At 37.4% G+C, this 18,101-nt stretch overlaps 1 protein-coding gene across 3 annotated transcripts in view; it reads left to right on the top strand.

The window, feature by feature from the left end:
• The window catches only part of FAM184A (family with sequence similarity 184 member A), a 106,499-nt gene that overhangs the window by 34,424 nt on the left and 53,974 nt on the right, over positions 1-18,101 (top strand). For 2 of the 3 annotated variants that reach the window (XM_055311648.1, XM_055311647.1), the window contains exons 2-6: positions 8,434-9,288; positions 9,967-10,102; positions 11,510-11,691; positions 14,023-14,220; positions 17,414-17,536. In XM_055311648.1, coding sequence (XP_055167623.1) covers positions 8,434-9,288; positions 9,967-10,102; positions 11,510-11,691; positions 14,023-14,220; positions 17,414-17,536 — 1,494 coding nt within the window. Of the gene's footprint in view, positions 1-3,226; positions 3,409-8,433; positions 9,289-9,966; positions 10,103-11,509; positions 11,692-14,022; positions 14,221-17,413; positions 17,537-18,101 lie in introns of all 3 variants that reach the window. The other variant, XM_055311649.1, reaches the window with a different exon arrangement.

Here is an 18,101-nt window from a genome sequence, read left to right as displayed (position 1 = left end):
CCCACTCCTTGAGTAGGAGTCACTTTGGAGTGGCGCATGTCCTGCTGGGGCTGCTTGTGGGGAATAATGGTGCAGAAGCTGCTTTGGAGGATTCCTGCTGAGGTGGATTCACAGGGAATGCAGTGCTAGCAACATAGATGGAGAGTGTTAGCTCTGGGTCCTGCAAGTGTTCAACTATCTTTGCTGGGTGAGGGGAAGAGAAATGGTGCCTGTCAGCACTATTATTCCTGGAGAAATCTGAACATCCCTGCCCCTCCAGTGCATGTTCTGAGGTTAGTAAATAAATCTTCATGAATACCAGAGGTGCTGTATCTTTGGTCGAGTTAGTTATTATGCTGGCTCCTTAAGGGTAAGGACTCAGTTTCCTATTGCCCTTCAGCTCTCCTGGAGTTAAGCCTGCTGATTTTTAAAAAAATTTATTTATTTGAGAGAGAGACAGTGAACAGGAGGGTGAGGGAGAGAGAATTTGGAGCAGACTCCAGGCTAAGCACAAAGCCTGATGTGGGGCTTGATCCCACAACCAAGAGATCATGATCTAAGTCAAAACCAAGAGTTAGCACTCAATTGACTGAACTACCCAGGCACTCTTAGCCCACTAAATTTCAAAACTCCCAAAGCTGAGTCAGCTCAGTTTTCAAAGCCAGGTGTTATGGGGACTCCTATTCCTACTGCGTGTCCCTAATGCCTAGAGTGCCTAGGATGGGGTCTGATCCTCTTGTTTCTTTTTTTTTTTTAATTTTTTTTAATTTTTATTTATTTATGATAGTCACAGAGAGAGAGAGAGAGAGGCAGAGACACAGGCAGAGGGAGAAGCAGGCTCCATGCACCGGAAGCCCGATGTGGGACTCGATCCCAGGTCTCCAGGATCGCGCCCTGGGCCAAAGGCAGGCGCCAAACCGCTGCGCCACCCAGGGATCCCTGATCCTCTTGTTTCTTTGTGCTTGTGGTTGCCCCTCCTGTTTGTAGTTAGTTTCACAAAGGCGTTTGCTTCCCAACAATGTCTGTGCCCCTCCTACCCTTTTCCATGTGCCCTCTCTCTAGGATTAGTTGTGGAAGGTCTGTTCTACCAGTCTTCAGGTCATTTTCAAAGTTAATTGCATATATGCAGTTGTTACATCAGAGTGTCCATGGGAGGAGGTGAGCTCAAGATCCTGAGAAAAAGTTTTAAAAACATTTTATTAACATGCCCTTATATAGTAAGTATTCTAACAATATACCAGCTCCAAAAGGTGAGCCATTTCATAGAAACATTAGATTCCCTAAGGAGGGATGCCTGGGTGTCTCAGTGGTTGAGCGTCTGCCCTCAGTTCAGGGCATGATCCTGGGATTAAGTCCTGCATCAGGCTCCCCCCAGGGAGCCTGCTTCTCCCTCTGCCTATGTCTCTGCCTCTCTCTGTCTCTCATGAATAAACAAATAAATACAATCTTAAAAAAAAAAAAGATTCCCTAAGTAAGCTACCTACAACTCATCAGATTTGATGATTTGTGGAAATTTTATTTATAAGGCTGGTTTTGAATATAAATTGTGGTATAGAGCAATAGCCTGTGTTACCATTCCAGAACAGATAGAATGGAACCTACATGGCAGAGTTCAGTGACCCACTATTTTTGAGAAGTTTGAGAGTTTCTTTTCAGTATTCTTTAACTTTGGTGCCTTAAGGCCCAAAGTAACTTTTTGGTGGGTAGCTCAACTGGAAGAACTGAGTGTTTCATAATAAAAACAGAATAATAAAAACATATTCTTCCTTTGTTTAAAATGCGTAGGATCTTTAAAAAAAAAAAAAACAAAAACGAATCTCAGATTGCTCCTGTATTACTTTTTAAGTTCCTTCGTGCCTCATATAGTGCTCACGTACTTGAGGTGAATCCTCCATTCCTCCCTCATCCTCCTCCTCCTCCACCCACCCCACCCCCCATTGGTATGTCTTCTATCTCTGACATTGATAAGAAAGGGAAAGTGAACACGTTTCCAGTATTTTAAAATAAAAACTAAAGATTGAGACTGGCAGGAAAACAACTGGAAGAGCAGTGATGAGAAGGGTCTGCTCATGGTGCTGTGTCTCTTAGTCTGTCTTCAGTGAGATATACTGGGAAGGCTGGGCCTGGCCCAGCTAACATCAGTAGCATTGTTTATGGCCAACCGAGGGAAGGTGCTGATGGCTCCTATGCTCTATGAAGATGATTTCATCTCCCTGTTATGGAGAAGTATGAAGCCATCTGATAGGAGTTGTCCATCTTCTCTCTCTGCCTAAAATCTCAGTCTTCAGCCTTGCTCTTTTGGGAGGACTTTTTCCTACTCTCAGCCAACACTAGTCTTTCCACTTGTGCCAGGGAAGCCTGACCTGAGACTTTCTCCATGACTTTGGTTCCACAGTTTACCCTTCCTGGTTCACATTTTCAATCCCTCTTTTTTTTTTTTTTAAAAAAAAAGCACTCCCTATGGACTCTGCTGCCTCCTTAAGCCATCATCCTAGCTGTCTCTAGTTGTTTCTCTTACCCACAGTTTCTTGGTGTTTTTCTCTACCAATGGACTACCTCCATTCACTTACCATCCACCCACCCACTTTTGCCACTTGTCTTCCAGCTCATCCTTCACCACTCTACCAAACCTCTCTCACAAACCTACTTCTGAGATTTCGATTCTGAATGCAGGGGCTTTGAGTCTTCGTTTTTCTTGATTTTTGTGCAGCCTTCAACACGATCTACTGTTCGTCCCTCACATCTTAGATCTTGGTCCTCTGCCTATAGTCTGCTCTGATTCATCTCTCCAGGACGTTGCCTCTGTGTGTAGGGTCTTCATCCTCTGCCGTCCCTGAACCCTCCCAGGCATGGTCCTCAGTTCTTTTCACTCTTTCTCAGTAGATTCTCTCCTCTGAATCCCATCGACCCAACAGTTCTAAGTACGTCTGCAGTGTGAGGCATGTCTACCTTTCCTGCTCTGGAACCCATTTTTCCCCTCACAGATTCCCATGCTTATCCATCTCTCTGCCTTCTGTTCTGATTGAGCATTTGGCTCAGGATTCTCTCTCTATAGTTTTCACCCTTAACATTTTGACTAAATGAAGAGATTCTGGTTTAGATAAAGTAAGCCTTTCATTCAGAATAAGGGGAAACCTACCATACCACTGTCACTCTTACCCCTTGCAAAGATTAATTTTGTATTTCTTCTCCTTTGTATAACTTACTGAAATTTTATTTTGACTAATGGAGTAAATATTTCTTTAAGGTTGGTCTCTTCATCAAGCTGCATGAGAACAAATACCATGTATATGCATCCAGGTCACAGTTGTGTTTACTGTGCCAATTATAGATTTTGGCACATAGCAGGTGCCATATATTTTTGCTGAAGGGAAGAATAAATGAATTGACCACCAAAGATTTGCCAGTAAGCTATCAAACTTTAACAAGGTAATTGGATTTTTAAATTTTTTCTTAAAATACATCTTTTCTTTCTTTTCATAAGTAAAATTAAATGAACTTTTCATAAGTTCTTTTTCATAAGTAAAATGATGAATATTCAGTATTCTTTAAACAATTTATGATTTTTATAAATGTTTTATTTCAGCGATTTTTAAGGAAATTTTCAGGGTATCTGTTGGTATTTAATGAATGTTCCTTTAATTTTCTTTCCATTTTGATATATTTTACTAAAATTAAAGTATTTTAAGTATTCTTATTTTAGCATTATGTTAATCTTTTAAAAGTGTTTAATGTTTTTTGACTGTAATAGTAATATACATTCATTATTGAAGGTTTAGAAATGCTGAATATCCCCAGTTAAAATTTGGTTTATTTCTTTACATACCTTTAATATGTATCCACACACATATACACACTCACATTTTTTCCTCTAGAAGATTGGATCTTTTGATACAGCATTGTATATTTGTCATCTCTTACAGGCTTTTTCTTATATTATGAAACACTGTCGTAAGTGAGATGTGCATTTTAATGACTTCATGATATTACATAATATGAATTTACCACTATTTCTTCAATGATTCCTTTAACAGTGTTAAAACAGTTGGTATAATATGCAGTAATTTATCTTAACATGTTTTAAGTTAATACGTGCATACTTTTCAATGAAAGTTTTTTATTACTAATGAGTTAGATTTTAGTGGGAACATATTTATATATTGCCAATGTATTAGTTCAGTCTGCCATGACAAAGTACCATAGACCTTCCTACTGTATCTTCACATGGCTAAAAGAGAGGAAGCAGGCTCTCAGGTGTCTCTTTTAAAGGTACTAATCCCATTGTGAGGGCAGCACCCTCATCTTGTCTAACCTTAATTATGTCCCAAAGGCCCCATCTCCAAATACCATCTGGCTATGGCTTCAGTTAGATGAATTTTGTTGGGGGGAGAGAGAGGGCCACAATTCAATCCATAGCAACCAACAAGGAGAACTATTTCAGAAACTATTTGTTCCCTAAGTAGCATTTTAAAAACTAGGACCTAGAATTGTTCTCATTTTATCCATGGATAAGATTATCTGAAAATCTTCATATAAAAAGTAAAAATCACTAACAGTTCCTTATTCATCATGGAATTTATAGTTAAATTATGCATTATTGGCATAAAATGGAACTGTGAAATTACATGAAATTGCTGAAATGATTGTACTGTCCCATTCTCTGAATGTTCATAGTTCTAGAAAAACTGTAAGTGGCTCTTAATGTCTTTTAAAATAGTTTATGAAAAGAGACATAAGAGAGTTCCCTTTTCCTGTGTGGAAAATAATAGCCAATTTTATGGGTGATTATGATCACTTACTGAATTTTCTTTTAAAATTAGCCTCATTCTCTCCATAAATGATAGAACTAATAAAAAACCTTACCATCTTATATTACTTTATATTTTTTGGAAAATCTTTGTATGGCATCATTTTTTAAATGTCTGCGGCTTAGGTCATGGTCCCAGGGGTTCTCTGTTCAGCAGGTTCTGTGCTTTTCCCTCTCCCTCTGCAGCCCTCCTCTTCTTGCTTGTGTGTGGTGTCTCTCTCTCTCATAAATAAATAAAATCTTTTTAAAAATGTCAATGATAGATTGATCTTATAAACAACAATGTGACTAGGATAGAACAAATATGATCTCTATTTATAGAGAAACTTGAAGCTTGGAGAAATTATCTTACCTAGGATCAAAAATCTGATTTGGATCAGTTCTGTTACTTCAAGTCATATCTTCTGTGTGTTCAAATAATGTAGATTTCTTTGGTCTGAGAAATAGTAATTAATCAGCAAAAGATACTTTAGAATAATTACCTTTGTAACTATTATGTAGAAAAGTTATGTAGAAAAGTGAACAGTTGGAGGATACCACATCATGTTAATGTCAACCCGAAAATTAATATATAACATTCTCATTTAAAAATATCATAAAAAATAAAAATGATATCATTAAGTAGTAATATATTTTAAATGATTATTTAAAAGCACTATTTTGTTATGCTTGGCATCCTTTTATCTTCCTTTTTTCAAGTTTTTTTTTTAAATTTTTATTTATTCATGAGGGACATGGGGGGGGTGGGAGAGGGGGGTGGGCAGAGACACAGGCAGAGGGAGAAGTAGGCTCCATGCAGGCTCCATGATGTGGGACTCGATCCTGGGTCTCCAGAATCAGGCCCTGGGCTGAAGGCAGCACTAAACCGCTGAGCCACCTGGGCTGCCCTTTTTTTTTTTTCAATTTTTTAGAAACTTTATTTCAACATGGTTGTCCTGGAAGATACTATTACATGGCCAGTATGATATTGTGTTTCTATTATATAATACAGTTTCAGAATAAAATAATTGGTTTTCTCAATGTGTAAGTTGTTGTGGTTGAAACCCTGGACTATTTGAGACTAAACAAAGCTACTACAAATTCAGATATTTTTAATTTTTGGCTGCCAATTTTGGCTGATAAGATAATTTGACATGTGTATATCAGAAAAGAAGTTAGTAGTAAGGTCTCTTTCACAACTATTCAACTTTGCTGTTACAGTGGTAAAGCAGCTATAGACTATCCATACGTAAAGGGGCATAGCTGTGCTCCAATAAAACTATTTACAAAGATAAACAGCAGCCAAATTGGGCCTGCAGGCCCATTTGCTGACCCCTGGAATAGAATATTAAGTGAAATAGAGCTCCTTACTATAATATTTCCCTATTATTTGTCAGATGTTTTATTTACTTAATTCTATTCTTTTTAACAAAGCTTTCATTCCTACCTCTGTCCCCTTTATTTTCGCCTTTTTATCCACACTTTTATATGCTACTGTACTTTTATATTGTCAGCTACTTTTCTAGGCTAACATCCTCACACAACTTTCCAATATTGTTTTCAAGACCCCTAAATTTAATCAGTTGGATATTTACTGAGCTTCAGAAATGAGTGGTGGTAAGGAAATGGAGATACTGGTTATAAAGAAAAGACAGACTCCCATGGATTTGGGTAGTCTTGGAAGACTTATTAAAGGATACCAGACTTGAGCTGACCCTTCAAAGACTGCAGGGAAATTATTAGAAAAAAGAGAAGAGTATTTCAGTGAATTGTTGACAGGGGGATGTTCCCATCATCCATACTGTTTCATCACGAGTTATATGGAATCCCACCACAAAGAGGTCCTTTTCAAGATCATTTCCTGGGATAAAATGATGAAAAGTGTGACGTGGTTTTCTCTAGGGATTCATTCCCTCTCTTTATATTATCTCTTTTCCTTCCACGTGCTTAGTAAAATAGGTAAGGGATGCACACAGACTACCCTGGGAAGGTCTGAGACTCTGGCCTATGCCACTCTAGCAAATGGACTTCTCTTCAGCTGGTTGGTGTGTTTTTCCTTCCTGCCTCTTTTAGCTTTTCCTGGGCATCAACCTGATAGGTGACCCTGGGGGGATGTTTGTAGGAGACCACCAACTTTCTTGTGTTATAAGCTACCTTTAAGCATAAATGTGTAAATGAAAGGAGTCTTCCGTGGGGATCTTTACTAGCTCATTAAGGGTATAGCCTGGTATTTGGAATTAGAGTTATTAAAAAGAAAAGCTATAAATAAGCATTTATTTCCTTCTATTGCATATATTTTCCTTTTGAGGTAGCTAGCAGGAAAAGTAGCTGGAAAGATAAATGGGATCTTGCCATTTCTCAACCCTTTTGCCTTTGGGGTGATTACATCTCACAAAATAGAGCAGACCAAAACAAAAAAAAAAAAAACAAAATAGAGCAGACCAAGTGAGTTTATGGATAGAGGATTGATTCTGGAAGACAGGGCCCTGTGTGGATGGAGGGAAGCCTCTGCAGTGGGGGTAAACCCCCAGTGTGTCCTCCTTGAGCAAGTACAGCAACGCCATCTGGGCCACCGCCTAGATTTAGCAATAGGATCTGGCCTTACCAGGGTATGTGAAGAGCCAGGTGGTCTGTTTCCATTGCCTCAGGCTGCATGAAACAAGTTCTCTATAAAAATGGCAACATTTTTGCCTCTTAATTGCAGTTTCTGGCTTTTGGTGCTGAAATTAATTTCTAAAGCCAGATTAAGATCACATTAAAATGAGCAAAGCTTCTGGATTGTTGGATTGTATAGTGTTCATTTCTTTTTACTTCAGAAGAAAGTGTGTGCATCCCCAAGCTTTAAGTAGTAGTCGTGAAAATTCTAGTATTTGACCACAGTGCTGTGATGGAGGGTATCAAAGAGCATGCAAGAATGGGAGCATTACTATAAGGGGACTATGTTGTCATTTGCAGTTAAGGTTGGGGAAAGCTTAATGGAATCATTAAAATCCAAGGAATAAAATGAAAATAAAGACTACTGGCTCTAGGGACCTGGCTTGCCTGGAGACAGGAAAAATTAGTAAGTAAAACTATAGTTAGTTAAAACTATAGTGTTTAGCAGAAAAATGTACAAATTGGATATTGTAAGGAGACCACTACTAGGAACTTTGAGAGAAGAAGATCAGCTTTAGGAACAGACAGGGGAAATAGAAAAGGAAATTTTTAGATTTAGAATATACCAGACATTAAACAGATAAAAGAGGCCTTTAGGAAGACTTAGGGCCTAGAGCTTCCACTTATGCAAAACCTCTCTTCCCCTGGGACACTTGTGTAGGGCAGATATTTACTCTGAAGCTTTTCTCCTGATTCTCACCTCTAAGCTAGACTGGATCATATGGAAAACTCCTTTCTTTTATGTCACATGGCCTCCTTTGTCTCTTGACTCCTCAGTGTTTCATTTGTAGTCAAGTCTTCAGATGCAACTTTTAAGGTTGTGCTGAGGTAGAACTAGCCAAGTAAATCAATCTATGAATCCAAAAGATTAATGAAGCTTCAGTATTTAGTCCTTAACCATTGCCAATATTAGGCATGTTGAACAATATCATCTTTTCAAATGAAAGAATTAACTTCCAGTATGAAAAGAACATGGTTTGCTGAATTGTTCTCCCTTTTTCAAAATCATGCAGGTAATATATGCTTTAAACACTAAAAATGATGAGCATGAATCTGCAATTCAAGCCCTCAAAGATGCTCACGAGGAAGAAATCCAACAGATTCTTGCAGAAACAAGAGAAAAAATACTGCAGTATAAAAGCAAAGTAACAGAGGAGTTAGACCTTAAGAGAAAGATTCAGGTTTTAGAAGCATCATTAGAAGATCACATAAAAATGAAGCAGCAGGCTTTGACAGAATTTGAAGCTTATAAGCACAGAGTTGAGGACATGCAACTTTGTGCAGAAGCCCAGCATGTCCAACGCATAGTAACCATGTCGAGAGAGGTTGAAGAAATTAGAAGGAAATTTGAGGAAAGATTACGGAGTTTTGGACAACTCCAGGTACAGTTTGAAAAAGACAAACGTTTGGCGTTGGAAGATTTGCGAACTGCTCACAGACGGGAGATCCAAGAGCTGTTGAAGTCACAGCAGGGTCACAGTGCCTCGGTCAGTAAAGGACAGGAGAAAGCGGAGGAGCTGCACAGGGTGGAGGTGGAGTCCTTAAACAAAACACTGGAAGAACTCAGACTTGAACGGAAAAAGCTAATTGAGGATTATGAAGGCAAGTTGAATAAAGCTCAGTCCTTTTATGAGCATGAACTTGATACTTTGAAAAGGTCACAGCTTTTTACAGCAGAAAGCCTACAGGCTAGCAAAGAAAAGGAAGCTGATCTTAGAAAAGAATTTCAGGGACAAGAAGCAATTTTACGAAAAACCATAGGAAAACTTAAGACAGAGTTACAGATGGTACAGGATGAAGCTGGAAGTCTTCGTGACAAATGCCAAAAGCTTCAGATAGCACTTGTTACAGCAGAGAACAGTGTTCAGGTAAGTAAAGAATATCACATTCAGCATACAGATTTTTCCCCCCAATTTTGGCTTTCTCTTTCCAATTAGACTACTTTAACTTTTTTTTTTTCCATTTTGCTTTCTTCTCCTTTTCCTTTGTAAGAAAATCAACAAAGGTAATTTTTACTGCTCTAGTTATTATTTTCCTATTAGAACTTCGGATATTAAAGACTCCTAGAGATAACTTAAAATCTTAATGATTATGAAAGGATTTTATGAAATAACATGTTAATATTTTTCACAAGTGGCTTGGGAGAGCTAAAATATTGGGCTTTCTCCTTTACCTTCATTAATAAGATCTGCTCAATGAACAAAAAATTGTTTTATAAACCTGAATTAAGTAGGCATATAGCACATGTTTGGAAAAAAAAAGCCAAGAAGTCCCTACAAATTCTGTTTTATTGGCAGAGAAAATTTCACAGCTGCTTTTAATATCTGAGTAGCTTAGAGCAGAATTGCCTTTCATGATTGGGTCATATGACTTATGAAGATTAGTTATAAGTGTTATCAAAACAGACTTAAAAGTAGGTATTACTAAGTTTGAATTGAAAAAGAGAAAGTTGATGCTTGTAATTTGAGTTTAGTAGCATCATTAGCTTAGCTAATTAGCTTAGCACCATTCTTGCATATTAATAATGGCTATTTGATCATTCTTAGGTTCTTCAAAAACAGCTTGATGATGCCAAGGAGGGAGAGATGGCCTTGCTAAGCAAGCACAAGGAAGTGGAAAGTGAGCTAGCAGCAGCCAGAGAACGTTTACAACAACAGGCTTCAGACCTTGTCCTCAAAGCTAGTATGTGTGACCACAGTTCTTGGTATATTCCTCAGCTGAAACCAACACTAAAACTTAATTCAAGATAAAATTTGCCTTTTCTTCTCATCCTTTAAAATTATTTAGACTCTAAACAAGGACTCTAATTTCTTCTTAATCATAAGATTAGTAAATGATAACTTGTTTTTAGAACATGTATTTATAGAAAAATTAAGAGTTAGCAGGTATTTTAGCACCAGTAAATCATTCACTAAAAGAACAATGAAGCATTCTTTCTAAGAGGTTTTTTGTTCATTAAAAACATATATTTTTAAAAGATAAAAAAGATAAAGATAAAAAAGCCATATGTTTTTTAAAGTATTTAGTGGAACTATATGTAGATTAGAGTGCCTCATTTCATTTGGTTTAATAGGGATCATTTTACATGATAAAGCTGAGTTGCCCATCCTATGGCTAATAAGCTCATTTCATAGCCCTTTACTAGAGGAGGTGGTGATCCATGCATTATGCCCAAGTGTTTGTTGTGCCAGGTAAAGCCAGTTGAACTAGTTCTCTGAGGGTGTCATCTGATTTGATTGGCTCATCACCGAATCCCAGATGACCTTTCCCCCAAGTAGGAGTTTTTCAACTGTATAGTGTGTACGAAAATCATCCCAAAGGGTGTGTGCAACCACAGACTCTGGGATCCAGCTTCAAGAACTTCTGATAAGTAGGTCTGGGATGATCTTCATTGCCAGCTAGAGTTCCAGGTCTGCTGGTCCAGAGCACATTGAGAACCACTGCCCTAACACGTGCTTTCTGAGACCCTTTTTCTCATACTCATATTATATCTCTTAGTCTCTCTCATCCTCTTTTCCCCTTTTTTTGTTGTCATTTATTTTTTCTTTGATAACCTCTCTGTCCTTATCTATCTTTAGTTCTTTATCATGCCTCTTGTCACAAATTCAGTTTCAACCAAATTGCTGTCTGCCATTTATACTGCCTGCATACAAATTTCTTTCTCTTTTATGAGAATTTGAAAAAAGAAGAGATTAGAAAAGAAGAGATTACTCATTTTTGGTGCCATGGTATTAGTCAGTACATCCTCTCTTAACTTTATTTTACTCCCAAAGCTTTTATATATATCCCTGAGGAGTTCCTTCTACTTCAACTTGTTTAGTTGGCAGTATTTAAAAAAAAACAAAAACAAAAAAGGGGTCCTGGGTATGGGGAGCAACATCAGCAATGTGAAAATGGACTCCTTTCTAGTTTAAATTGTGCTACTTGGATAAGTAGCATTTCTGTTTTTTACAGTGAAGAAATCAAAGTACTGTTTGTACATGCAGACTATTTCACTCAGGTTAAAAGTACAATTGTGTCATTAAATATAAACTTTTATAACACAAAGCAACAGATTTTAAAATGAAGATTTTTCTTTTGGGGGCATAGGTCATATTGGAATGCTTCAAGCAACTCAGATGACCCAGGAGGTTACAATTAAGGATCTAGAATCAGAAAAATCAAGGGCCAATGAGAGATTATCTCAGCTTGAAGCAGAAAGAGCTTTTTTGCAAAGCAAAACTCAGAGTCTCGATGAAGAGCAGAAGCAGCAGATTTTGGAACTGGAGAAGGTAAAAAGCAGTGGAGTACTTCTCCCCTTTCCCCCACTAAGAAGAGAAAAGAAAAAATGTTCAGCTTTAATCTTTTTCAAATTTGATGTGAAGTGTTTACTTCTACTTCACAGTAACAGTCCATCTCTTAATTCGTTTTTATTTTTATTTTGAGGAAAACTGGTATACACCTGGACTATCCCATATTATATGTATGTTCAGAATATTACTGATAATTTTAAAATGTAAAAACTTAAGACATTTCAACCTATTTCAACCAGAAACTGAATAAACTCTTATTTCCATGAAATGTTTTATTTGTGGTTAATTGTATATGTTTTTGTATTGATGAAATATGTTATTGCATGTACACCTAGGAAATGTCTATAAAACTAAAAAGAATGACAACCATTATGCTCTGAAAATTTATAAACCAACATATTGACTTTCTAGATTAAACAAATAAGACACATCATTTGTAGAGTAATTGCTAAATACTTCTGGCAATTTTTCAGATATTTACAATACGAAGTGGGGGTTTTGAGCATTTCTTTTTCTTTCCCTCAGCAACCAGGCATATTACAACCTTGCCCTTTGCTCACCTCCCATTCACTCCTTACCCAAGTGTCATGTGGTTTGTCTTACAACACTCCATGGAATCTGTGTTTGTGCCAGCCTCCAGTGACATCCAGGTTGCTGGACTTGGTGAATCTTGTCCAACTGTGGTACTCACTCCTCTCTGATTTACAGCATCTGTGTTTTAGTGTTTCACATTCTTGCACATGTTCCTCCTATCTCCCCAGCCTTGAAGTCTTGCTTGTGAACTTCCCTCCTCCATCTGTTCCCTTACCATTGATGCTCCCCTGCATTTTCACCTCATTTTACATGTTCATCCGTTCTGGTAGCATAAAATTTATTCAGTGATCACTCCCAAATCTGTTGGTGTAGGGCCAATCTTTTCCCTAAACTTGAGACCTGTGTCTCCCACTCCCACAAGATACTGTGGTTTCTCACAAACGTTTCAAATCAACATGCTTAGAACTTTCTCCCCTCAGAGTACTGTATTTTTTTTAACTCCTATTTTCAACCATTAGCACTGTAGTCTGTCTAGTTTGGCAAATCAGTCATTATTGATTACTGTTTCCTTGACCCTTTTATCTGTCACCAAGTCGTATTGGTTTTCTACTCCCTTAATATGTATTTTATTCCATCACCTTCCTTCATACCCTTTGTCAGATTCTAGGTTTAGGTTTAGACCATGGTGGCCTGGATTTCAGTTAAAACTTCATAACCACTCTCCCTGCCTCTATCAACTTACTAGTCTATTGCCAACCTGATTGTTTTAAAAATATATCAGTTATGTCAATTACAGTGATTCTCATTGTCATAATGAAATCCAGAGTCCTTAGCGTAAAAGACCCTTTCTCATCCTTTGACTCCTACCTCCTGCTGAGCCTCATTCCTCACCACTGCCAGCCTCGTGTCTTGTGTTCTGTCCATACTGCTTAGGGGCTGGTCTTCCTATCCTACCTGAACTTCTCCACCTGGGAGACCATCACTCAGCTTTCAGAATGCTGGAAGGGCTTGTGAATTCAGGCTCTTGACATCAGATCTAGGTTTAAAATTTTCTCATCTCTCATTTCCTGATGGGCTTGTGAGAATTAAATGAGAGAATGCATCAGCAGCAGCTCAGATGTTTTCTCTTCTGGAAAGCTTTCCCTGATGTATGGGTGTTTGTGTGGGAGTCTCTCTCTCCCTCTCTCTCTCACGCACGCGCGCACACACACACACCCTTTCCTACCCCATCCAAGTTCTGTCTCACACAAACATGTACACATGCATTTACTTCCTTTCCCGCCTGTTCTAGGCTAGGCTCCTTTACTGTATACTCTTACAGCACAAGATGTACACTCCTTTCATAGAATTTATAAAATTATACTGCCACTGTCTTTTGCCTTTTCTCCATCATTACACTGTGACTGTTTAAAAGGCCTATGATTGACACTCAATAAAATTGTATTGAATAATATCATCCAAGTGGGTAAATTGGCAAGCCATTTTGTGTACAGCTTTGACATACAGGGAGCCTTTCTCTTAAGTTCATAGATGTGCTAACTTGCACTTGGCTCTAACCTAATAATAGTCTATTTTATCACTTGTGTTAAAGTGATTCATTTTACCTGTCACGCTGTCATTTTCTGAGAACGCCAATGATGTAATCTCATGTCCAAAGTCTAAATCCCATAGTGCTCAGTTCATTCAAGTTCATGTATTTATTTAGTATTCAGAATACTAATAGAAGTAATGAAGAAAGCAGGTGCAATTTTTGATCTTTGTTTGCTTTGATTTTAGAAAGTAAATGAAGCAAAGAAAACTCAGCAAGAATATTATGAGATGGAGCTAAAAAACCTGCAGAATAGATTGGAAGGGGAGGTAGCTCAATTAAATGAGGCTCATTCTAAGACTTTGGAAGAATTAGCTTGGAAGCACCATATGGCAATCGAGGCTGTCCACAGTAATGCAGTTAGGGATAAGAAAAAACTGCAAGTGGTGAGTACAAATTCAACATAGCCTTGCTTTGTTAAAGTAGAAGGGTTTCTGTAATGATCTGGTGTGACTCATTGTGGAGTAAATGAGTTGCTTCACTCTGATGTCTGCTCTCTTACAATCACTCTGTAAATCATTATTCAAAGAGTAACATACTTAAAAATTCTTGACATGGGATGTAGTTTCTTAAATTGATACGAAGCATTCCTACTTTGTATAAGCCGTAGTAGAAGCACTCCCTTGATCTTGAGCTGTCTCTTCATGAGACAGCATCTTAGGTGTGCTCCTCAGGAAGTCTTAACTAGTTGCAGCACTTACTCTCCTGTAGATGTTTCCTTCCTATTACACAGTTGAAAGAGCAAGGTGTCTGATGGATACAGGCCTTACACTGAGCTCTTTGCTTACTAGCTCCCTAATCTTGGGCCTCAAAAGCCACGCCCCAGGCTCCTCATCTGACAAACCAAAAAAATAATCCATTTTGTAATGTTCTTGTAAGGGTTAAGTGAGCTAAAATGTTGAGAACTCAGAAATGTCCTAGCATAGAGTGATAAGTAAATGTTAATTATTAGTATTTCTTACTGTGTGCCAGGCACTGTTTTCCATCTGTTTTATTTAATCCTCACAACACTCGCATAGGTTTAATTGCTATACCCATTTTTCCCGAAGAGGAAATGGAGGACAGAGTAGTTTAAACACTTGCTCAGACACATGCAGTTAGTAAGAATCAGCCAGGTCTTACACTCAGGTCTCGGATACCAAACCCTAAGACATTTAACCACCACATATAGGCGTGTATTCATGATGGTTGTTATATGTTTTATGTAATAGCATTTTATAGTTTACTAAGCTTTCTTATGTTTTCCTTACTACTTAAGACTTAGAGATTAATGTCATTTTTATTATACAGAATAGGTTTAGTAAACCTAAATGACGTATTCAGTACCACTAACCTAGTAAATACGAGAGGTTGGATATGAATTGAGACCTTTACCTATATGTCTCCTCCATTTGTGATACAACTAGTTGGAAAAATATTCAACACCTGAACTTAATTAAAAATTCAAATAAAACTTCCTGTTAGATGTTAGAGTGTGATTTCTAACTAAACTTACTATTATATGTTTATGTAGCTGGAGACAAAACTTAATGACATGTTATTTCTCAAAATTGTGGTTGTTGTTTTCTCTGTGCCAGCTCACTATTCCAGAACAAATTTGTCCAGCTTTAATTACATGGTGCATGTGCATGCTTACTGACTATATGTATGTGCTCAGAGGTTTATAGTGAAGGATTTAGTGGTAACAGCGGCTTAGCTCTTCCATAGCTATTTTTTGTTATTATTTCTACATCCCTCATTCACCTTACCTTTTCCTCTATTTTTGTAGTATTTAACTTGCAGGTGTTCTGCCTCTTGTCTCTCTTTATTCCTCTGTATTAAGTTCTAAGTACTAGAATCAAGGCATCTTTCATCAATATCATTTTTGCCTCATTACTTCTCTCCTAATTATCCCCTTGCCCATTGAATTTCAATTTCTGAGCCACCTAAGAATCTGCTTTATGCTACTTATATTTCTTGCAATCTTTAAAATGTTGCTATAAAGCAGATGACTTGAATTTCCTGTGTATAAACATAGTCAAAACTCAATGATAGCTTTACCTATATCTTTCTGTTTTCTCAAAATAACTTATCACTTGCTGCTTCATTCCTCTCTTGCCTAGCTAGCTCATGTCTGAGCCTGAGCTCAAATCAACTTCCTTTTAGAATAGTCTCTCTCCAATATCAGGTTATCTTTTAAAGAACATTTACCTAAAAGTGACTTCTCCATTCCTTATTATTTAGTTATAAAAAAGGATTATATCTTCTTTCATAACTCTAGTTTACCTTCCCCATTTGAAAGTGAATATATAGAGAATCCATGCAGAAAGAGTTAACATAGCACACCTGAAGCTACTGTCCTTAGAAAGGCAGGGTACAAGGGTGGCCCTTACTAGTATTTGGGAACTTGCATTTTGGAAAAGTTTCCACCATTCCCTGATAAGAATGACTCATGTGCCTAAAGGGTTTATGCAAATAACATGGTTTATGGTGAACATCTGCTTTCCCTCTTGAAGTCTGGAAGTTTGGCACATGCTAGTCAGGGGGTACCTGTGTCATTAGCCCCCAATGAAAACCTGGGCACTGAGTCACTCACAGCATTTCACATCATTGTCACAACTTTGTGGAGAGTCCTGTGAGACAGGACTCTTAGAAACTTGTGCCTGGTTTCCCATATGCCTTTTCCCTCTGCTGATTGTGCTTAGTATCCTTCGGCTGCATAATAAATTACAGCTGTGAGTACGACTAGCAGAGTCCTGTGAGTTGTCCCAGCAAATCATCAAACCTGGACTTTGCCTTGGGAGCTGCACAGAACCCTGTTTATTACTCTTCTCACCTTATGCTATAGAAATGTTGAACTACTTGTAACATACCAGGTTCATTTGCACCTCCATGGTTTTTGCACAGGTTTCTTCTGCTTCACGTGTTCTATTTCGCTCTTCTTCACCTTTTCTTACTGACACACTCCTTCAGACTGTACTTAGGAATTGCGTTCTCTGTGCAGGTTTTCTTACCAAGCTAGAACTTGTCAGTTCTCCATCCATATAACCCTATAGTCCCTATGGTCATTTAACTTTCATCACATATTCAACTTATTAAGGGCAGGCCCCATGTCTTACTTCTGTGTATCAAAGTATTAAGTAGGATGCCAAATAGTGGGTCTTCTTTAGTATCAGTTTTATTGGTATTGCTTCTTTAGGTGCCTTAATTTTGTACTTGGTAATTCTTGACTGTGTTCCAGTATTCCAGAACTGCTACTGAATGTAAAAATAATTCTACATTCAAGAGATATTTAGAATTTTTTCTTTATCTCCTCAAATTATCACTTACATCATACATATCTGTTGACTCAGCTTGTTCTAGACCAAATATCCTTACCATTTAAAATAATTATTTAATCACATCATAAGTGATTTAGAATGATAGAGCCTAAGCCCTTAGGATTAATGAGACTAATAACTCCCAATATTATTAATTAAGGATAAGGCTAATTTGAAAAGCAAAGTGTCAAAATATAAAACAGAATGGCCTTTTTCTTGGAGTTTCGAAGTATACAGTTAATTGCAATTTTGTTAATTTTTAAAAATGTCCTTTCCTTAGGAATTGGAGGAACAGTATAAAAAAGAGAAGCTAAACCTGGAAGAGGATAAAAGTCAACTTCAACAGGAACTGGAAAACCTGAAGGAAGAGCTGGAAGACAAACTAAATACAGCCAATCAAGAGGCAAGAATTCTTTAGGCTTATCACCTGTGTTAAATCTTATCAGTAACATCTAATTTGGTAACATCGTATATGTAGGTGAGCCTCACTGATGGTAAAAATAATCTAGAGTAAAAATAATCAAATGCTTTCACAGATGTGGAGTTTTCCTAATACATTGGTTATATCTCACCAGGTAAAAACTTACTACCCAAAACATCAGACCAAGGTGCCTTTGTGGGGAAAGCAAAAAAAGGATAATGTCACCATATAAGAAAGAAAACAAGAGATTTATTTACCTTTTGTAAAACACTGACTTAGAATTCTCTATACTGTATTTCCGTTTTAAGAAGAGAGATTTTATAAGTTCTAGAGAGTGACATCTAAGATAATTTTTAAATGCTGTAAGAAAGTAGTATTGTTTAGCCTAGCAAAGGCTAACCATAGAGTATAATAATAAAATGTTACAAATCAAGAAGTTGTGAATAAAATAAATGTAAAGACAATTTATTTTTTTTATTTTTTATTTTTTTTAAAGATTTTATTTATTCATGAGAGAGAGAGACACACACAGGCAGAGGGAGAAGCA

Source organism: Nyctereutes procyonoides, unplaced genomic scaffold (genome assembly GCF_905146905.1).
Source record: "Nyctereutes procyonoides isolate TBG_1078 unplaced genomic scaffold, NYPRO_anot_genome, whole genome shotgun sequence".
Classification (NCBI taxonomy): domain Eukaryota; kingdom Metazoa; phylum Chordata; class Mammalia; order Carnivora; family Canidae; genus Nyctereutes; species Nyctereutes procyonoides.
Note: the sequence above shows the minus strand (reverse complement) of the source record. Positions and strands in the feature narration are given on the sequence as shown.